The 20,459-nt window shown below is 48.4% G+C and overlaps 4 protein-coding genes across 8 annotated transcripts; 2 read left to right on the top strand and 2 right to left on the bottom strand.

Annotated features, from left to right (window-relative positions):
* Positions 1 to 659: 659 nt before the first annotated feature.
* Positions 660 to 4,164, top strand: TNFAIP8L2 (TNF alpha induced protein 8 like 2). The gene is made up of 2 exons (XM_041756507.1): positions 660 to 1,519; positions 3,135 to 4,164. The coding sequence occupies exon 2, from the start codon at positions 3,140 to 3,142 to the stop codon at positions 3,692 to 3,694; it is 555 nt and encodes a 184-aa protein (XP_041612441.1). The 5' UTR covers positions 660 to 1,519; positions 3,135 to 3,139; the 3' UTR covers positions 3,695 to 4,164.
* On the bottom strand, positions 4,165 to 12,142 carry LYSMD1 (LysM domain containing 1). Of its 2 annotated transcripts, XR_005987994.1 has the most exons (4): positions 11,311 to 12,142; positions 6,027 to 6,391; positions 5,218 to 5,423; positions 4,165 to 4,329 (listed from the first exon to the last, which is right to left on the bottom strand). XR_005987994.1 is itself a non-coding variant. In XM_041756506.1 (3 exons), the coding sequence occupies exons 1-3, from the start codon at positions 11,488 to 11,490 to the stop codon at positions 5,285 to 5,287; spliced, it is 684 nt and encodes a 227-aa protein (XP_041612440.1). In that variant the 5' UTR covers positions 11,491 to 12,142; the 3' UTR covers positions 4,165 to 5,284. The 2 variants fall into 2 exon arrangements, 1 of the variants encoding a protein (XP_041612440.1); XM_041756506.1 differs by having other exon boundaries at positions 4,165 to 5,423.
* Positions 12,143 to 12,242: 100 nt separating this feature from the next.
* SCNM1 (sodium channel modifier 1) lies at positions 12,243 to 14,548 on the top strand. Of its 3 annotated transcripts, none has more exons than XM_041756504.1 (7): positions 12,243 to 12,436; positions 12,648 to 12,718; positions 12,952 to 13,022; positions 13,116 to 13,213; positions 13,335 to 13,423; positions 14,060 to 14,254; positions 14,399 to 14,548. In XM_041756504.1, the coding sequence occupies exons 1-7, from the start codon at positions 12,386 to 12,388 to the stop codon at positions 14,496 to 14,498; spliced, it is 675 nt and encodes a 224-aa protein (XP_041612438.1). In that variant the 5' UTR covers positions 12,243 to 12,385; the 3' UTR covers positions 14,499 to 14,548. The 3 variants fall into 3 exon arrangements, with proteins under 3 accessions (XP_041612438.1, XP_041612437.1, XP_041612439.1); XM_041756503.1 differs by having other exon boundaries at positions 12,245 to 12,436; positions 12,952 to 13,040; XM_041756505.1 differs by lacking the exon at positions 12,952 to 13,022 and having other exon boundaries at positions 12,370 to 12,436.
* Positions 14,549 to 15,238: 690 nt separating this feature from the next.
* On the bottom strand, positions 15,239 to 20,114 carry TMOD4 (tropomodulin 4). Of its 2 annotated transcripts, none has more exons than XM_041756501.1 (10): positions 19,964 to 20,114; positions 18,802 to 18,966; positions 18,456 to 18,612; positions 18,020 to 18,136; positions 17,190 to 17,279; positions 16,874 to 17,004; positions 16,656 to 16,763; positions 16,125 to 16,268; positions 15,721 to 15,865; positions 15,239 to 15,358 (listed from the first exon to the last, which is right to left on the bottom strand). In XM_041756501.1, exons 2-10 carry the CDS (start codon positions 18,922 to 18,924, stop codon positions 15,336 to 15,338), a joined length of 1,038 nt encoding a protein of 345 aa, XP_041612435.1. In that variant the 5' UTR covers positions 18,925 to 18,966; positions 19,964 to 20,114; the 3' UTR covers positions 15,239 to 15,335. The 2 variants fall into 2 exon arrangements, with proteins under 2 accessions (XP_041612435.1, XP_041612436.1); XM_041756502.1 differs by having other exon boundaries at positions 19,992 to 20,112.
* Positions 20,115 to 20,459: the final 345 nt, after the last annotated feature.

Genomic DNA, 20,459 nt, shown 5'->3' with positions numbered 1-20,459 from the left:
TAAATAGTTGAATCCATCCTTCTCATTCTGCTTCTTCAGCCCTATCAGAAATTATCTACGGGACGCCTGGGTGGCTCAGTGGTTGAGTGACAGCCTTTTGGCTCAGGGCGTGATCCTGGAGTCCCAGGCTCAAGTCCTACATTGGGCTCCCTGCAGGGAGGCCGCTTCTCCTCCCTCTGCCTATGTCTCTGCCTCTCTTTGTCTCTCGTGAATAAATAAATAAAATAAAATAGAAAAAAAAAGAAATTATCTTCTAAGTAATCTAAACTTCTCTTTACTCTCATTATTCTTCCAATTTCTATTAAGTTAATGATAATATTTGACTTGCATTGTAGTTACATATGCTTAAGTTTATCTCCCTGACAAAGCTGATTCTTTTATTTTTATTTTTTAAAAGATTTTATTTATTCACGAGAGACTCAAAGAGAGAGAGAGACACAGAGACACACACAGAGACACAGGCAGAGGGAGAAGCAGGCTCCCTGCAGGAAGCCCGATGCAGGACTCGATCCCAGGTCTCCAGGATCAGGCCCTGGGCTCAAGGCGGCGCCAAACCGCTGAGCCACCCGGGCTGCCCTGATTCTTTTTTTTTAAAGATTTTATTTATTTATTTGAGAAACTGAGCAGAGCAGGGCAGCAGGGGAAAGGGCAGAGAGAGGGAGAAGCAGACCCACTGCTAAGCAGCGACTCGATCCCAGGGACCCTGAGATCATGACCTGAGCCAAAGGCAGATGCTTAACCAACCCCAAGGCTGTCTGATTCTTGATAGTAAATGTTTTGGTCTCATTCAGAAACTGTAACTTACCTTCACTTCTGCAACCACATAGCCGCTACAAAGCACTGGCAGGTAGGCTTGTTTCCTCTAGTGGTTCAATGCTGTGCTGACATCTGCTGGTCACACGTGGTCTGGCTGCCCTGGCCCCAGCTCCTTCCTCTCTATTATTAAGGGTGGGAACAGTCCATGCCACCCCTACCCAGCCAGGCACTGGAAGCCTATGCTCATGGTACCCCTGCACCAAGCACCACCTTCCATAGAGACTCTGGGAACACACATCTGCTAGTCGCTGGCCTGCCTCAGGCATCTCTAGCCTAAGCTCAATTCAACTTTCAGTCTTTCCCCACTGACCCCCACCTCAGCAATTTGTACTTCACGTCCTTCCCAGCACCACAAAAATAGAAGAAGATGATCTCAAGGAACTGGGCATAAGGAAATGAAAAGACAGACAATTTAAAAGCAGGGGATGTGCAATGCCTCCTCCTAACCTCACAAAATCAAGACTATTTCCTACAGAGTGCTGCTATTCCTTTTAACCTGTCGTGTTGAATTTCTAGAGCGCACTTGGGCCACAGACCTTCTGAGGGAGAGTGTGATGAACCGGAGGTAGAGCACAGAGCTGGTAGGTGGGGCTTGAGGGGCGGGGTCAAGCCAGAGGGCCTCTCACTGAGGAGCTTCTCCATTCTGAAAGCTCTCCCAGAACCAAGCGGCGAAGGCAAGATTGGCACCCAGCACTCGCCTCAGGTGAGGGATCGTCAGTGGCAGGCCAGGCTTTAGGGGTGATGGTGGAGAGGAGTCTCCATTCTGTCAGCCTGAGACTTCCGTGTTGTGAGACTCCCACTTGACAGAATTCGTGGGTCCCCAGCAGCGGTCCAGCTCAGTTTTCCTTGGGGCAAGGCAGCCTCAGAAGGGAGGGCCTGGTTTGGGATGGTATCAAAGCAGGGCAGAGGCACGCAGGTGATGTGGGTGCGTGACAGAGTACTGACAGGTGTGAGGACACCGTAGGGGCCACGGAGATAGACGTAAGGGCCAGAGGGAGAGCCTGGCCGGAGGACCGCAGGGCAGGACCCAGACAAGAGAAAAAGGAAGGCTAAAACAGGGAGAGAGAGGACAGCGGACCAAATGTGAGATAACCGCGGGTTCAATGAACAACTGGGTAACAGGAAGGCCAAGGAGGAAGGCAGGCTCACATGGAGCAATCTCCTCTTCCAGCTACGGAGCCTGGTCCAGAAAGGCAGGGCCAAGAGCAAAGCACAGTTCCAGGTTCCCAGTGGACCGGTACAGCTCTGGCAGACCGTCCTCCTAACGGTACCCATCTCCTCGGTGTCCTCAGACTCTCGTTTTGGTTCGGGGGAGAGGGTGAGGCTGCTCCTCACTGCGGTCACAACCACATCCTGCAGAGCAGTGGAGGGGAAGTAAGAAGCAAACAACCAGAAGCACAGGCAGAGACCAGGGGAGAGAACCCTGGGTATGTGGCAGTCATGTGCCACCAGGAGGGTCCTTGGTTTGGTCCCAGCAGAAGACCATGGGCCTCCAGTACCCCCTGCCCCGTTTGCCATGCTTCCTTAGCCCAAGTCAAACTCATTGAAAGAATTCCAGGGAAGGAGGTTTCTTTGACTTATATAGTTCGAAGCCTTGTTTTTATCATTTGCTAGTGACTGTGGCCAAGTTGCTTCACTTCTCTCAGCTTCAGGGTTCTCACTGCAAGATGGGGACATCTACCTTACAAGGGGTTGGGAAGACTGGGACAATCCCCATAAAGCACCTGGAATGGATGTTCTCAATAAATGTTAGTTACTATTTTTATCAGGACTCCTGGGACCCCTATCTCACTAATTTCCTTAAAGACAGTATAATACAGCAGCTCACACAGACTTTCGGATTCAGAAAAACAGTTGTGTTGGGCCTTGGGTAAATTATGTAAGGCAAGCCTCGGTTTGCTCAGTGGTAAAACGAGGAGAGTAATAGCCACACCTCATAGATGTATGGTTCCTGGCCGGCGACCACAATGGTCGCCATGAAAGTGATCTGCCAGGTAAGCCTCATCTTCTCCACTGTAGCGCAGCAACAGCCTACTTCCCCTTAAGACCTAACTCATGGGGGCTAGTGGCCTGTATGATCTCACACCTCCAGCCAGAGCTGTCACTGCTCCTCTGGGAAGGGTGGTGATCAGGATGTCCTACAGTACTCTAGGGAAAGAAATGGGAATAAGGCATAGAGGACTGAGGGTGCCCAGGGGAGAAAAGATGAGAAAGAGAGAGGACAGTGAGAAACCAGAGAAAGGAGGAAAATTCATCTCTAAGGAAGCCTGTGGCCTTTCTAATGACTGACCACATACCGTCTTGCGCCCCTTCCCCAGGAACTATGGAGTCCTTCAGCTCAAAGAGCCTGGCACTGCAGGCTGAGAAGAAGCTGCTGAGTAAGATGGCAGGTCGGTCTGTGGCTCATCTCTTCATTGATGAGACAAGTAGCGAGGTGCTGGATGAACTCTACCGGGTTTCCAAAGAGTACACACACAGCCGGCCCCAGGCTCAGCACGTCATCAAGGACCTGATCAAGGTGGCTGTGAAGGTGGCGGTGCTGCACCGCAGCGGCTGCTTTGGCCCCGGTGAGCTGGCCCTGGCCGCCCGCTTCCGCCAGAAGCTGCGTCAGGGCGCCATGACGGCGCTCAGCTTTGGCGAGGTGGACTTCACCTTCGAGGCTGCCGTGCTGGCCGGCCTGCTGACTGAGTGCAGGGATATGCTGCTGGAGCTGGTGGAGCACCACCTCACGCCCAAGTCACATGGCCGCATCCATCGCGTGTTCGATCACTTCTCTGATGCGGGCCTACTCACAGCCCTCTATGGGCCTGACTTCGCTCAGCACCGCAGCAAGATCTGCGATGGGCTCAGGAAGCTGCTGGACGAGGGGAAGCTCTGAGGCCCGGGCCCAGCACATTCTACCTCGGCCAAACGGCGGACTGAGAAAACGACAGCCAACAGGCCTTCTAACCCTGCTCATCAGCAATCCTCTGAGACCACCCCACCCCCAAACTACTGGTGGAGAAGAGGGACAGCTGAGGGTTAAGGCCTCTCTCCCACTCCAGCCCCAGGACAGGAAACAAAGCTGCCTGAAAAAGACGAAGTGAAACTTGGATCTCTACTTCCCCCATCAGGGACATTCGAAGCAGGGAAGCCCCTCCCCTGAGGACCAGGGAAGAGGGCATAGCCCAACTAACCCTTCAGGGGACACTAGAGACGAAAGGGGGTATGGGGGCCCTTTGGAGCCATTCTAGACCTCCAGCTCCAGGCAGAGCCTGGACAGATGCCAGAGGCTCTGCCCCAGAGCACAGGAAGAAAGGGCCAGGGCAGGGGAAATTCTCATAGGGGAAATAAAACTACTAAAACATGCACAGGGCTCAACGTTTAATCTCTCCAGCTTCTTATACCTTCTGACCATCACAGAGGCAAGAGATATATAAACACCACTTATCTTACCTCTCACCATTTCCACAGGAGACTGAGACATAGTTCCAAGTATCATTAGGGTTCCCTTGCCTACTTCTAGTTAAGAAACTAAAAAAAAACAAACAAACAAAAAAAAACAAAACTGTACCGCAGATCAGTGCTACAAATTGCAAATAAATATGCAGTGGGGGAGCAAGGCATAGATCAAAAGGGTCTGGTGGGGAAGGAGTGTGACAAAGAAACTCCCACAACAAAAAGGCTCCCCCCAAACTGTCCTCTTCACACTCCAAGGCAATTCTTCTTTCATCCCTTAGCCTCACATGGGCTGAAGAGAGGAGCAGGTTAGAAGGGTGAACTGGTGGCATGGAGAGTTCCGGTCCCTACATTGCTGCTTTTTATTCAGAGCAAAAGTTATAAAAAAGTTAGAGTGAACTGTTAGTCAAAACTGAGTCCAAATCCTTTACTTGGAGGTTGGGGGAAAGGCCCAGCACTGTCTGCCATTCTCTGCAGAAGGGCTAGATCACTGATTGCCCCATCTTGAGTAACGTGCTTGTCTAAGAAGGTGGGGAATGTGAGGAACTAGCAGTCACTGGCTCGCTGTTCCTGGATTCCCCCCACCCCAGACTTACAGAAATCCCATTTTTTAGTTACAAGAGGAAAACAATAAGATATAGCAAATAAATACTATTTCAATATAGCACCAAATAAATTAGGTAACATAGTCAGAAATGGGGCGGAGGCTGAGGGCTGGGGGGAGTCCTTGCCTCCCTGCTCTAAGGCCAAGGAATGGTAAAGGGATAGGAAAGGCAGCATGGATGTAAAAAGAGCCTTCTGAATCTAAAGGACAACTTTAGATTCAGCCCAAAAACTGAGGAGGGTTCTGTTCTCTGTCCCCAGGAAAGCTGCCCCAGGCGAGGGAATTCTAGATCAATAGGAGGCTGGGAAGATGGCAGGAGGGAGGGAGGTGGGCTGGGAAGCTGTGTTCTTGAGCCTCACCTCAGGCTCCTCTCCCCCTCAAGTTGCTCCTTCAACATCTTGCTTCTCTCCATCAGTTTCGGGGACATCAGAGTTTGAAGATTTCATCCTCCTGGTCTCGAAGTGTCCGGGTCCGAGAGGTTCGGGTGAGTGGCACCGGACCTAGGACTGCTCGCTGCTGCATCCGAGGGGAGCTCAGGGGAAGGCCTGACTCCTCCCCAGGTATCCTGCAGGTGAGGAAAGGGGGCAAAATGACAGATCAGGGCAAGAACCGAAAAAGGGCCCAGTGAAGAGGTACAGAGCAAGCTATCCTCCCCTTTTCTTTTTTTTTTTAAAGATTGTACTTATTTATTCATGAGAGATACAGAGAGAGCAAGAGAGAGGCAGAGACGCAGGCAGAGGGAGAAGCAGGCTCCATGCAGGGAGCCTGACATAGGACTCGATCCTGGGTCTCCAGGATCATGCCCTGGGCCGAAGGCCGGCGTTAAACCACTGAGCCACCAGGGCTGCCCTGTCCTCCCCTTCTAATAGACATGAGCAGCTTGCTCTGAGATGGAGTCTTGTCACCCTCTCGCTAAGTTCTAACCCGAATGCTCCTTCGTGGATCATTAGCGCTCATCTCCTCTACTCCAGTGAGCACAAAGAACCATTTTCTGCTGCTCTACCCATCCCAGCAGCCACTGGCTCTGTTGCTGTCCTAGGGCCACCTGGGCAAAAGGCTTTACCTTGCTTCTGCTGACACTGAGCTCTTACTTGTGTGCCTGGTCAGCTAAGGCTACAAGAATGGAGAAGTCTGTGGAAGGGCTTAAAATGAACCATTCAAGACTCACCCACTTTCTCCCTTTCTCAGCTTCTGGGCAGCAGCCTTCTTTGACAGGCTGATCTGTGAATCAAGCTTCTTAAGGAAATCTGAGGCAGAGAGGTCATGGATGGGAGTTGGGGGTTCCCGGCCAGGTGTGGGAAGGACTTCACCATTAGCACGTTCTGAGCCTGGCTCTTGTTTCTTCCTGTCAGCTGAGTGTGGCCGAACTTCATCGTTCCCTGACTGTACATCTTCCTCTCCATTCTTCTCTTCCTCAGAATCCAAACCATTGAACAGGTCTCTGGGCTCTGTCAGGATGGGGATGTAGAGGGTTTTCTTCAAGAAGATGGAGTCATTAGTATAAAGGCGGTTTGCACGCTTAATCTGTTCCATCTTTAAAAAAAAGTCACCGCAATTAATAATAGTAATAATGATCAATCTTCTGTTTAGCATCTCATGCCTTTTAAAGTGATTATATAGAGTCCTATCTAACCATATCACAACCAAGCTAAAATACAAAGGGTTGACAGTATTCCTCTTTTATTGATCAGTGGGTTCCATACTTTCTGGTGTTAGGGCCCCTTTATGTTATCAGAAACTACTGAGGAAAAAAGCTTTCCTCAAATGTAGATTATAGCTATCAACATTTAAAGTATTATAAAGTAAAACTGAAAAAAAAATGAAAAAAAAGTATTTATTTTAAAATAACCCATTACTGGGGCCCCTGGGTGGCTCAGTCAGTTAAGCATCTGACTCTTGATTTCAGCTCAGGTCATGATCTCAGGGCTGTAGAATTGAGCCCTAGGGTCAGGCTCCTTGCTCAGTGGGGAGTCTGCTGGAGATTCTCTCTTCATCTCCCTCTGCCTCTCCCCCATCCTGTGCTCACTCTTACTCTCTCTCTTCCAAATATATAAATCTTAAACAAACATTACATGTTAACAAATATTTTAAGGAAAAATAACTATTTTCTAAAACAACAACAAATGGATCAAAAAGAGAGGCACTGTTTTACATTTTTTTTTTGCAAGTTACTTTAACATCTGACTTAACAGAAGACTACAGAAGATTCATCTATCTGCCTCTACATTCAATGGGCTGTAATATTACATGTCATACAACTTCTGGAAAATACAGTACACTCATGAGGATGAAAAAGACAAAGCCTTGTTATCATTACTGTGACAATGATTTTGACCTTGTAGATTCCTGAAGAGTCTCAGGTACTCCTAGGGATCCCTAGACCTCACTTTCAGAACTTCTGTTAAAGAAGAAGGAATTGAGGCTCAGAGAAGTTAAGTTACTTGTGTAAGATGATCCAGCAGGTTAATGACAAAGCTAGAAATGGAATTCTGGGCCTTTTTACTCCTTCTGGGGATGCTTTTCACACTAATAATTTCATTGACCAAATATTTATTTAGTACCTATTTATTCATCACTGAACATAGTGACTGGCATTACCATCCACTTGCAACCCAAGGTAGAAATATCAATGCCAACCTTAACTCATTCTTTTCTTTGACCAACCATACCCAACTGTTCAACAAAAGTATTGCAAAAATCTCTCTCCCATCTGGTCTGACCTTTATGTTGCCTGCCAACACCTTAGAACATATTCTTACTATTTCTCCTCTGGGTATTATAACAGTCATTTATTTTATTTTATTTATTTTTATTTTTTATTTTATTTTATTTTTTTATTTTATTTTATTTTTATTCATGAGAGACACACAGAGGCAGAGACACAGGCAGAGGGAGAAGCAGGCTCCATGCAGGAAGCCCAACGTGGGACTTGATCCCAGGTCTCCAGGATCATGCCCTGGGCTGAAGGCGGCGCCAAACTGCTGGGCCACCAGGGCTACCCTATAACAGTCTTTTTAACTGGTCTTCCTCTCTCCATTTCTATGTATCTTCACCCTGGTCAACAGCTATCTTTCTAAAAAAACTTAATCTGATCAACCTGCTACCCTGCTTATTAACCTCCTATGGCTCCCCATTGGCTCAGAGATAAAAGTCAAATTAGCGTTCAAGGGTTCTCAATCTACCCCCATAAGATGTCTTACCTCATCTCTCATCTTCTGCCATCTATATATTTTGCCATCCTGAACTTTTCATTTTTTCCCCAAACATTTTATGATCTTTCACACTTTTGTGTCTTTATCTACCTGAAATACTTCTCCACTGTCTTCTCTGCTGGGAAAACTTCTTCTCATCAACTATAACTCCCTTTGTGTTAACCTTCTCCAGGGCTCCCACGGTATACTGTAAATAGTGCCCTATAATACCTACTCTGTTATATTGTTATTCACCCTTTTGCATATTTGTCTTGCCCAAACTCTTTGAGTTCTTTGAGGTCAGGGATGCTGTTCCTGTATCCTAAGGCCCTTCTCAGCATCACACAAACTTGGCACAGAGCAGAAGTTCATTAATGCTTTATGAGCAAATCAACTAGATAACAAAATATAGAAACTGCAAATGTAGTATATTAGTAAAAATCTTATGCTATACTGCGTCAAAATAAAACTGGATTAATCTCAACATATTGTTAAAAAAGTTAAAATTGGCTCGCAGTTTTGCAGCTTTATTTTGCAAAGCACTTTGATACTATTAATTTCATTTTGCCTAGATAACTAGGTCCCTAACTCCAAGATGCTATGAATACTGTAAATCTTTTGGTGCTTTCATTTCCTAGAAGTACCATATAAGGCAACATCATTCCACCTTTAAAAAGGATGTAACCAAAGCCAAACCCCAGAGGAGTCCTAGGCTGCTGAGCCAGTCTGCTGAGCTAGAAAGGCCATTAGAATCTAGTTAAAGAGGGTAGCCCTGATGGCGCAGCAGTTTAGTGCCGCCCGCAGCCAGGGCGTAATCCTGGAGACCCTGGATCGAGTCCCACGTCGGGCTCTCTGCATGGAACCTGCTTCTCTCTCTGCTTCTCTCTCTGTCTCTATGAATAAATAAATATTTTTTTTAAAAAAAGAATCTAGTTAAAGAGAATAGTTAAAAAAAAAAGAGAGAAAGAATAGTTCAAAGGGATGATTTTAGAATGAGACAACCTGGTCTGAATCCCAGCTTGATTTAATAGACTAGTTAACTCTATTAAGTAGACTTGTAGTCTGTAGCACGTTATCTCCCTAACCCTCGCTTTCCTTATTTTCTTTAATCTTTTTTTTTTAATATTGTATTTATTTATTCATGAGAGGCACAGAGATAGAGAAGCAGAGACACAGGCAGAGGGAGAAGCAGGCTCCATGCAGAGAGCCTGATGCGGATAGGTAATAACTCTGGTAATTATCATTATTTAATACCTCTTTCTCATTTTACAAATGGTAAGGAAACTGAGGCCCCAGCCAGGTGAAGGGACATATGCAGGCACTCAACTGGAATGGAGGGAGTGCTCAACACCTTCATATCCACTTTCTTTGTTTAGGCCATGGCCTCTACTTGCAGTATTCACTTTCCTATCCTCCCAATCTCCATCTGTGGAAATCTTAGCCATGTTTTCATTCATTCAAAAAACATCTATTAGCTTCTGTGTTCTGGGATTCTGCCAGACTCCAGAGATATAAAACGGAAAGAAAATAGTTCTGTCCCTTAAGAAAAGTACAGGTTATTGGAAAGACAAACACATACAAGGTATAAACAACAGGAGTATAGGTTTGTGGAGGAGCTATAGAAAGGAACTTCTAAGTCTTTCAAGGCCCCTTAAAATTCACTTAAAATCTACACTTACGTCTGCCCTCGTCCCTTTCCAAATATAAATGAATCTTTTCTGATTTCCCACCCTTTGTTAATACCTCTACAAACTCACCTGCAATCATTACCTGTTTCCCCCTTACATTTCTCACTAGACTGCAAATTATATGAGGGCAACAATTACATTTTATTTATGTTTTGATCTCTTGGTCTGGTTACAACAGTGCTTAAACATATCATGCACAGAAATGTTAGCTAAGGATGCCTGGGTGGCTCAGTGGGTTGAGCATCTGACTCTTGCTCTCTGCTCAGGTCATGATCTCAGGGTGGTGAGATAGAGCCCAGCATCTGGCTCTGCACTTAGCAGGGAGTCTGCTTGACATTCACTCTCCCTCTCTCTCTGCCTCTGCCCCTCCTCACCCTGTGATCTAAAATAATAAATACATAAATAAATCTTTTTAAAAATGTCAGTTAAAAAAATAACTTAAAAATAAAAAGAGGGATGCCTAGGTGGCTCAGTGGCTAAGTGTCTGTCTTTGGCTCAAGGTGTGATCCTGGGGTCCCGGGATGGAGTCCCACACCAGGCTCCTGGCAGGGAGCCTGCTTCTCCCTCTGCATATGTCTCTGCCTCTCTCTCAGTGTCTCAGGAATAAATAAAATCTTAAAAATAAAATTAAAAAAATAAAAAATAAAAATAAATGTTGGCTAAATTTGACAGGATATTGGAAAAAACTCATCAGTTTCAATGCAATGTATTTTTTACAGCTATCAAATATACCCCATGAACAGCCTGAAATGCCTGGTGTAGAGTATCTGTTTTGCACCATGGAGGCCACCCTCCGGAAAGAAAGTAGAGCACTGAGGAGTAAAAAAGAACTAGAAGAGACGGACTTTAAAAACTTAGAGCTGGGGGGGCCTGGGTGGCTTAGTTGATTAAGCAACAGACTCTTGAATTCAGCTAAGCTCCTGGTCACAGGGTCCTGGGATGGATGTGGGGCTCCATGCTTGCCTGCCAGTCTGCTTGGGATTTTCCCACCTTCTTCCCCTCTCCTTCCCCCTCTTCCAAAAATAAATACATAAATCTTTGGGGAAAAAAACCCCAACAACTTAGATCTAGAGTGGTTAGAGCACTGGTCTCACAAAGAACCTTAGAAACCAACTCTCCACTGTTTGCTGTAAATGTTTAATCACTTGCAATTAAAAAGTTTCCATGTGGTTAATATTACGAGCTTTGGAGTCAGATCTGTTTGAATTCCCACTCTAATGCTCATTGGTTATTTGACCTTGGTCAAATTGGTTAACCAATCTAAGTCTGTTTCTTCATCTGTAAACAAATGTATGCTTGATGGGGATGGGAGTACAAATGGGCCAATGTATGTAAAACCTCTAGAATAGAGACTGGCATAAATAGAAGCAGCTCCTCTCCACCCGGATAGTGGCACAGAGTCTGTCCCAACCAGACAAGGCAACACTGAGATGGGAAAACAAAAAGATAAAGGTGGGTCAGACCACAACACAATTAGGAAATTTCAGGGGAAGCTGCCTAGCCGGGTCATTCAATCTAATGAGGAATAATCTCTTCTGAGTGGTTGTCTGCATCCCTACCATGGAAGACTCACCGTCACCCCGTATTTCAGTGCGAGTCCAGCCAGGGTGTCTCCGGGGGCCAGCTGATGCTCCAGGCGTCTTTCCCTCACCGGGGAGCAGGCTGACTGCACCAGGCTTCCGTAAGAACGAGCCCGGCTCCCCTGTAGCAGTCCTGATCCCCCGAGGGGGGCCTGTCTAGAGGACGAAGCCATCTCCTCACCCCGCCGGCAGCTGGGGTTGCAACTGAGGGAGGCCTGGCTAAGTGCCGACAGCCACAGGGCTGGGGGCTAGGGACGTCTATCCAGGGGGTTCCTTTCCCCTGTCTCCTCTCACAACTCCCCCGTCTACCCCGGCACTTCGCGCCCCCGCGGCTCTCGTTTGTCCCGCTTCCCAGGAGCCTTCCCACGAATCTGTATCCCGAGGATCCAGTCCCTACCAGAGTCTATCCTTATTAGCACCCCGCTGACTCTCAACCCTCCCACCACTATGAACTCTGACCTTTGAACTGTAGTTACCCTCCACACTCCGCTCAGCTTGCCCCTCTCCCCCAGGTCAGGTAGCCTCGGCCTCCCAGGTTCCCCTCACACCCCGGCCCCGCCTCGTCCCGGGGTTGGTCGGCTAGTGTCAGGAATAAATCCAGCCCCCTCCTGGTGGGCTGTCGGCGGCTAGGGAGGCGCGTGAGGACCGCGAGAGTTTGTACTACACGTTCCACTCAGAGATCTTCCAAGGCCCGCTCCTCAGCAAATCCGTCACGGCCTCAACGTCGGTCTCCACATTTAAGTTCTTGTCTCCCCAGACGCCTCGAATCAGCCAAGATGCAAGGGCCGGAGCCAGCTGGGTGGCAAGCCCTTTGAAAAAAAGACTTCATTTCCCAAAACGCCCCGCGCTTGCGGGGTCGCCGGGTCGCGTGGGAAGTGCGGTCGGCTCCGCAGGCTGTGGGCGGGCTTTCCGCGAGCGCTGTGCATCTAGGGAGGCGCTTCTAGGGAAGTAAGGAGGCCAACCGGAAAGAAACCCGAGGGCAGAAGACGCCTTACTCTCGCTACGGTGGCCTGAGAGGAGTGGCCAAGGCGGCTCCGGAGAATTGTTCGCTTCTGGAACTCAGTCGTAATGTCTTTCAAGAGGGAAGGGGATGATTCGAGTCAACTCAATGTGCTCAAAGTAAGCGCGAGAGGGGAGCATCGGGAACAGTTTCACTGCCCCGTGAAGGAGCTGTTTTGTTGCTCTGGCAACAGCTGCGGGGCCGGCGCGACCAGAGCTGGGTAGTGACCCCTTCTTAGCCCCGTGATCTCTGTTCTCATGGTCCCTTTTGCCTTTCAATCTTTGACCCCTCCCTCCTCTCCCACTGGTCCCGTCCGGCTACCCCCTGCAGAAACGGAGAGTCGGGGACCTGCTGGCCAGTTATATCCCAGAGGATGAAGCGCTCATGCTACGGGATGGACGGTGAGGGCGAGGGGTGATCAAGCCCGAGGGTGCTGCGGTTATAGGCTTCATATAATTTTGTTATCAAGGGGGGAGCGGGAGTATCTAGGATTTTCTGATGGGGGATGAGGGACAGGGATGTGGGTGGTGGAAATTGGGAGACCCTAGAGTTTGGTTTTGGAAAGGGTTGCTAGGTCCAGGTGGAACCAGACCCCACTCATCTGGCACCGAATATCTTCTACCCACCTCTCCAGCTTTGCTTGTGCTATCTGTCCCCACCGACCTGTACTGGACACCCTGGCCATGCTGACTGCTCACCGTGCAGGCAAGAAACATCTGTCCAGTAAGTGAGGGAAGACAAATCTCTGCAGATCACTCTTGCAGTTTTGTTTTTAATTCTCTTCCCCTCTATCTTCAGGCCTGCAGCTTTTCTATGGCAAGAAGCAGCCAGTAAAGGGAATGGAGCAGAATCCAAGACAGCAGAATGAATTGAGGCAGTCAGAGATCAAGGCTGAGGTAGGTAATCAGGGAGGGGAGGGTGTGTTTTAGGTGGGCCTGCTGCACATCTTAGGCTTGAAGGGCTTCGACTTCTTTCTAGCTCTGAAGACACTGACTGTGTTTCCCATCTCCACACCAGGCTCCTCTGTTAACGCAGACCCGACTTACCACCCAGAGTGCTCTGCACAGAGCTCCTCACTATAACAGTTGCTGCCGCAGGAAGCACAGGTCTGTGGGGTGGGAAAGCCAGAGGTAGGGCGGGTCAGAGGAGATAGATGGCTCTAAGATAAAGGTATTACAAATTGTATTCTCAGGAATATTAATACTCCAGAGATGTTTACTGGTATTTCAGAAAAAAAAGAGAATATTGCTTTTTTTTTTTTTTTAAAGTTTAGGAAATGGCACTATGTTTTTTGTTCTAAAGATTTTATTGATTTATTCATGAGAGACAGAGAGAGGCAGAGACATAGGCAGAGGGAGAAGCAGGCTCCCTGTGGAGAGCCCAATGCAGGATTCAATCCCAGGACCCCGGGATCATGACCTGAGCCGAAGGCAGACACTCAACCACTGAGTCACCCAGGTCCCCCAGGAAATGGCACTTTGTGATCCTACTTGAAGAGTAGTAATATTAATATATTCGAAGGGCTCTACAAAGTCTAAAGATTAAAAAAAAAAACCCTCAAAATTTTATACTAGCCTTTTAAAAATTCATATGATTCCAAAATTCTTTTTTTTATGCAGGACATTTTACTAATATCTTGAGGAACACAGTTTAGGAAGCACTTCTGTAAGGGATTGGGAGTCATAGGAGAATTGGCCTTTTTCCTTTACTACTTTTATAGACGTTGATTCTTCTCTACCTAGACCAGAAACCCCTCGTCCCTCTGTCTCCCATCCCCCTTTACCACCCCCAGAGGTTGAGCCTGAGAGTGGGAAGATCACTAAGGAACCCATGCCTGGAGCTGGCCCACAGGCCAAGGAGTCAGCAACTGTCTCATCTCCTGTGCCCATGAGCCCCACGAGGAAACGAGCCCTGGATCATTACCTCACCCTTCGAAGGTTTGTATGCAGAATCACTTTCTTCAAGTTTTCTCTTTTCTTTCTGAGTTTTCTTATTTCAATCCTTCTCAATTGTTTTTCTCTTATCCCCATTAACTTCTTAAACCTCTTTTCCTGATTTATTCTATTTTCTGTTATTTGCAGCTCTGGATGGATCCCAGATGGACAAGGTCGATGGGTAAAAGATGAGAATGTTGAGTTTGACTCTGATGAAGAGGAACCTCCTGACCTTTCCTTAGACTGATACCCTCTTTTCCCCTTCAGTTCACAAATAAATTTCAGCAGGCTCCAGGAGTCTAACTTTCTTCAAGTCTACTTCCTTGCCCCATTTCAGGATTTCACTGGTGGATTTTTTTTTTTTTTTTTTTTTAATTAGGCTACACACCCAGTGTGGAGCCCAATGTAGAGCTTGAACTCATGACCCTGAGATCAAGACCTGAGCTGAGATCAAGAGTCAAACTCTGATTAACCAACCAAGCCACCCATTTCAGGTGTCCCCCATTTCAGGACAGCCAGGCCCATTCTTCCCTGAAATGTACACAGCTCCCCATACTTCTGACCCCTCCCCCACCTTCAACCAAAGTACTGCCAAGCGTCAGCTGCATGCAGCCCAATGCCCTATTAATAAGTCTGTCAGAAGGAGGTCTTTGCCCTTCATGTTGTCTGCCTTCTTCCCCACCTTCACTTAAACTTCTTTCCTCCTTCAGATCACATGAAGTTGTAGTTAGACACCAGGGGCCCTACCCATATCTGAAAAGAGGGCTGGGGTAGTAGGTACCCTGTGAGAGCAGAAGGGACTAACTGCATTGGCAGGGCCACAGGGAACACCAAGGGAGGGAGCTGCCCCACCTCTGCCTAGTAACTTGAACCTCCCTGCCTGCTGATCCCCAGAGTATAAATAATCCCCTGATGAACTGGCAGTAACCCTTGGGGGTTAGCGCCAAGATTCCCACCCCAAAGCCCGAGGAAGGAGGGAGGCAGGCAGAGTGGACAGAAGGGCCTTTATTTACAGGAAAGGGGAGAGATGAGGATTTAGGTATTCAGGGCTCCCAGCTCTAGTTGGTAAAGGGAAAAGGTAGTGTTATCTCTTTTTTTGCTGGCGGCCTATAACAGGAAAGAGGAAACACAAGTCTTTGTTTTATCTCTTTGCTTCCTGCAAGGGTACTCATCTTCCCCTTTCCAGTTCCTTGGCCAGACTCATAAAGAGGTAATGCCTTAGGCTAGCAAGCATACCCATCCCACATGGCAAGTAAAAATGCCATGCCCACAAACAGGTATGTCTGGCTTCTTTTCCACCTTTCTGCAGGTATAAATTGGGGCAGGAGACTTTTCTATCTACTTTTTCACAGGATTTAAACTTCTCATGTGAATATTGCTTTGGCAGCCCACAGGCCATTAGTCACTAAGCTTTCAGATTCACTACCTATTTGCCCTTTCCGCCACACAACAAGTTTGTATTTACTCACGTAGTTCATTGTTCCGGGTCATGGCCTGGGCTGCCCGAGCTCGTGGCCCCTGCTGTGTAAAGTGGTAGCCAAAGCGGACAATGGAGGGACACTGTTCGAGAACGGTGGCCATCTCCATCTCCACTGCATCGCCAGGCCACTGGCGCTGGGGGAAGGAGAGATGAGACCTGTCAGCCATGCTCTCTGCCTGGTTCATTGTCCCACACCACCAACCCTTTGGGAGGTCAAAGAAGCTTGTTTCATCAGAGTGGGTGATGAGAAGTGCTGACTTGGCTCCCTTCATAGAGACAATGAAGAGGAGAATTCAGACAAAATTAGATGAGATCCTGACCCAAGGGCTGCTCCAGAAAAGAGATTCAGTGAGTATTACCTGAATGCAAAGACCAGAGGAAGGTAATGCTGACCTGGTTGTCTACACGCAGCTCAGTGAGTGTGGCATTTTCCCGAACTGCCTTCAGCACAGCCATGAGCCCTGTGCTGCTAATGAAGTTGGATTCAATGTTCAGGCTCTGGAGGCTACGATTCTCACGCAACATGTCAGCCACCGCCTGGGTAGTAGGGACTTGGGTTAGGATTAGGGGATAGTTTCACAGATGACTGAGGAGAGAAAGAACAGGAGCAAGAGGGAAACACAGCTCTTTGAGAAGAGTCCTTGAGGAGCTGTAGGTGGGGCTCAAGGAGATGGAAGGGAGCACAGGTAGTAGGGGAAGCGGGGAGGGTAGGCATGCAGTGAAGTTGGTGGGGCGGTAGAGAGGGCCATGGCTCTCTGAGAAGGTGATCAGAAGATTTCAGAGTGATGAGCCATAGGACTGGGCGTAGGCTACCCTAAGAGAACATGATAGGAAAAGCATCCCCAGCACAAACCCTTATGACAGCCCTGGCAGGGGTGCATGGTAAAGTATGGAGAGAGGGCTAGGGATTTCAAGTTGCCTTACATTGGCAATGGGGTCCCCACTCCTTGTGGCCACAAGACTGAAGCTCCGGACGTAGGTATTTTTCTTCATGGCCTCACATAACTCAGTTAGCATGGGTATTGGGATGTCCTGACAGAGGGGAAGAGGAAATGGCAGGCTAAGGGACTCATATATCTGGGACTCACATAGTTAAATGGGCATTTAGTGTTTGGAGGATGGGTGTAGGGGGGGTCAGATACCTGTATGTTATTGAGGTTAACTTCCTCCAGCTCCTTGTCATTGTTTCGAACACTCTTCAGGATCTCCTCAATGTTTGTAGGATTTGGGGGCTCGTCTGGCACTGGCTTATACTTGTCAGGCTGTACCACACCTGGTGGGTGAGGGCCAGAAGGAAACCCCAGCCTGTCCCCCCACAGTCTCCTCCTCATAGGTTCTCTTATTATTCATGCACCACATCCTCTCCGTGATCACCCTGTTTTACCCTTTGCTACCTTCCCGCAGACCTTGGGACTGGCTGCCAAAAGTCCTGGGTGCTGTGCCCCCAGACACACTCACTGCTAATGCCTTCTGTGTTGCAGATTTCTCCACTGCAGATGGCATCATAGTATTGCTTGTTGCTCATCAGTGTGTACATGCCCAGAATTGCTGGAGAGAGCAAGTAGAGGGGGACAGGGAATGAGAAGGGGTTTGTTCCCAGTATCCCTTCCTCATTCTAAATCTGTTAAAGTTTTTTTTTTTTTTTTAAGATTTTATTTATTTATTCATGAGAGATGCACAGAGAAAGAGAGAGGGAAGCAGAGACACAGGCAGAGGAAGAAGCAGGCTCTATGCAGGGAGCCCGATACGAGACTCGATCCCGGGTCTCCAGGATCACACCCCAGGCTGAAGGCAACGCTAAACTGCTGAGCCACTGAGGCTGCCCCTGTTGCAGTTTTAAAGCCTGACCTCTCCCACTCTTCCAAAGAGGTTCCCGCTCTCCCTAGGTCCCAGAGTTCCCTTCCATGAGCTGCTCAAGGTGTGATTTGTAAAAAACTTTAAGACCAGGCTAAGGGAGGGTTCCTAAGGAACCCCTAGAGGGGGAAGGAAGGAAAGACCACACGTTCCAAAAAAAGGGGTGAGGGAGTCTGTCCCACTTCCTCCTGTTTTCAGCCAGGCTAGTGACACTCTTACCTGTTTTATGATCCCTGTAAAATTGCCTTTGAGATGTGAACTTACTAAATTAAAGAATGAATGAACTAATACATTAAAAAAAAAAAAAACACGACCTTGAGGCTTTCTTTAACATCCATGTCCTGTCCAAGGCTTTCCTCATGAGTCCCATGCCCTGGGTAGGACCCCCCCGCCCCTGGTGTCGTCACCCTCCTCAACTTTCCACAGCTGCCCACCTGCTATATCACACATTTCAGCATCTGTGGCGTTGGCCAGTGCCTCTTCCAGTTCAGGCTCCAGAGTGATCTGCTCCTGTACAGGAATTTCTCTCTTGGGCTGAATATAGGGCTTCCCTGATGGGGAGATGAGGGATGGTTCAGGTAGAGGGCATTCCTCCTAAGATCCCTGTATCCAGCTCCTTTCTTTCTCCGGGAGGTGGAGGTCTGGGTCCTAGGGGCCACAGTAAAGCTTGAGTCCTCTACCAAATCAGGACTCCTGAGTCCCCTGATCTCTTCTAAAAGTTGGAGAAGTGAAAGATGGCATGTAGGTTTCAGGGTGGCAGAGTCCCTGGGCAGCTAGGAGCTGGAAGGCGAGAGGGAGGCTGGAGGGGGGAGTACAGTTGAGAGACAACCATTTGGGTTTTGGTAGGCATGGTCGTGAGGGTCTCCATACCCTTTTTCTCCCCTGTGAAGGGCACCAAGTCGTCCCGCTCTTTGACCTCGAGTGCCTGCTGCTCCAGGTACTGCAAAAGGGCATCCCGGTCCAGCGGCCCTGTCGGACTCTTCTTTGTCTGGTCACGTTGCCTTAGTCCAGCTGGCAGGAGCATGTTCTGAGGGATAAGTTTTGGGGAGCAAGTTGGACCTCTGATCTGGGGCACCTTCCAGGGCTCCCTAAAACATCTGCAGACCCCTTTTCCTTGGCCATCTTGAGACTCCAAGCCCTGTAGGCAGCCCTGATCTCAGCCACCCAGGGCCCCTCACCCTTCTCAAATGCCTGGAGACTGCTCCCAGCTCCCTACCTCGGGGTCCATCTCCTGTAGCTCGCAGTCCAGCTGCTCTAGCTCCTCAGGGCTCAAGGTCCTTAGGATCTCATCTTCATCTATGTCTCTGTATTTCTCCAGTTCCTTCTGATATGATGACATGATGGACCCCACCCCCTCCCCACTGTGTGGCACTCACGGAGCCTGGGGGACATGGGGAAAGTGACTGGATAATGGAAATGTGCACACAGACACAGCAGGACACAGACCGGCCAGGGGGCAGAACAGTGAACTAGATGCCTTGGCAGTTAGAAATCTAGTCAGGCATAGGAATATGGGGGAAGGTTAGGTTGCTTAGTTAGAACCAGAGCTTCCTTCTTCTTGCTTCCCCAGCTTCAACCACTGGTTGGGGATCCCAGACATCCAAGCTGGATTTGCCTGCCCATTGTATTACAGAGAAATCCTGGCAGTACCCTCCCCTCTGACCTCGGCGGTCGGTGCCTCTTGCCCAAGCACAGCTGCCAGGGCCCCTGCCAACAGCTGGCCCCATGCCCAGTTCCTATTGAAAGGAAGGGGGGCATACAGAGAGCTTCAGGGAAATTCCTCCTCTCTTCCCCATAATCGTCTTTTTCCTATACTGGCTTAAGGAAGCAAGGGGAGTGGGGAGAAAAGAGGCAGTTTTCTTACCCTATCCTCATTTCCTCTTTTATTGTGGGAGAATCAAGATTTCACTTTCTATGTTTGCTAAAACTAAAGCCCAAGGGAAAGCAAAGGCTCAGAGGAGCTGGGGACTTCCAGGTTGGGGGAAGGGTGGTACGCTCTCAGAAGGGACTGAGCTCCCATAATTTGTCCCTGGCTTTGGGTGGGAAGGTGACACAGGACCAATGGGTAGGAAATGCCTTCTCCACATGCAATAAAGTTTCTCTAAATACAGCAGGAAGATTAAACTTGTACAATCTTTTACATTATAGAAAATACACACAATCTACACATACACACCATGCCAAATATGAAAGATCCACAAAGTGTGTGAGATACTTGCACTGACAATGTAAACTACGGTTAGGGGATAGGACGGACAGTGGCAGAAACATACGCCAAGAACAGAAACACGCTTCATATCATTCCCAGTAGGAGCCACCCCTCACCTCCCATCTCCCACCGAGCTCTGATCCATAAGCCCCCTGCCTTCCCCACCTACCAGTCCTGGTGGCCACTTCCCTTCTCACCTCCCCTTCTGTCGGTTTGTCAGTGCTACTGGAGCACTGTCTCAGCAGCAGGAGGAGCCCAGTGCTGGGGACGAGGGTGGGGGAACAGTGAGCTCAGCATTTTATTATTTTAGCTCTGGCCAGGTGGGGGGTAGTGGGAGATCACATATACACAGCCCCCATACCCTGCCCAGCCCTGAGAGCCTCTAGTGGCCAGTAACAGCCATGGCACTTCCTTCCCTTCGTGCATATGAGCCCAAGTCCTACAAACTGTTCTAGGAGAACCACACAGTTCCTACTTACTTGGTGCCTTGCTATATTCAAAGCAGGGAATATAAGGTGATATGAAGGTAAGTATAAGAATTTTGTTTGGGTGTCTAAAGGTGTTTATAATCCAGCTGGAGGAACAAATACTTAGAATTTAAAAACGGAAGCTCACAATAAACACTATTAAACAAAATAAAAACCCATATATACTCAGACATTCAC

This window comes from Vulpes lagopus, chromosome 5, assembly GCF_018345385.1.
Source record: "Vulpes lagopus strain Blue_001 chromosome 5, ASM1834538v1, whole genome shotgun sequence".
Taxonomy (NCBI): Eukaryota; Metazoa; Chordata; class Mammalia; order Carnivora; family Canidae; genus Vulpes; species Vulpes lagopus.
This window is presented reverse-complemented; position numbering and strand designations above follow the sequence as displayed.

Coding starts and splice junctions, on each gene's coding strand:
- SCNM1 (XM_041756503.1), top strand. CDS start 12,386: ATGTCTTTCAAGAGGGAAGGGGATGATTCGAGTCAACTCAATGTGCTC. Junction 12,719..12,951: donor CTCATGCTACGGGATGGACG/GTGAGGGCGAGG, acceptor CCACCTCTCCAG/CTTTGCTTGTGCTATCTGTC. Junction 13,041..13,115: donor AGGCAAGAAACATCTGTCCA/GTAAGTGAGGGA, acceptor CTCTATCTTCAG/GCCTGCAGCTTTTCTATGGC.
- LYSMD1 (XM_041756506.1), bottom strand. CDS start 11,490: ATGGCTTCGTCCTCTAGACAGGCCCCCCTCGGGGGATCAGGACTGCTA. Junction 6,392..11,310: donor CACTGAAATACGGGGTGACG/GTGAGTCTTCCA, acceptor TTTTTTTTAAAG/ATGGAACAGATTAAGCGTGC. Junction 5,424..6,026: donor CTGAGAAAGGGAGAAAGTGG/GTGAGTCTTGAA, acceptor CCTCACCTGCAG/GATACCTGGGGAGGAGTCAG.
- TMOD4 (XM_041756501.1), bottom strand. CDS start 18,924: ATGTCATCATATCAGAAGGAACTGGAGAAATACAGAGACATAGATGAA. Junction 15,866..16,124: donor AGCTGCGTGTAGACAACCAG/GTCAGCATTACC, acceptor TCCTTCCCCCAG/CGCCAGTGGCCTGGCGATGC. Junction 15,359..15,720: donor GACCCGGAACAATGAACTAC/GTGAGTAAATAC, acceptor TTCCTGTTATAG/GCCGCCAGCAAAAAAAGAGA.
- TNFAIP8L2 (XM_041756507.1), top strand. CDS start 3,140: ATGGAGTCCTTCAGCTCAAAGAGCCTGGCACTGCAGGCTGAGAAGAAG.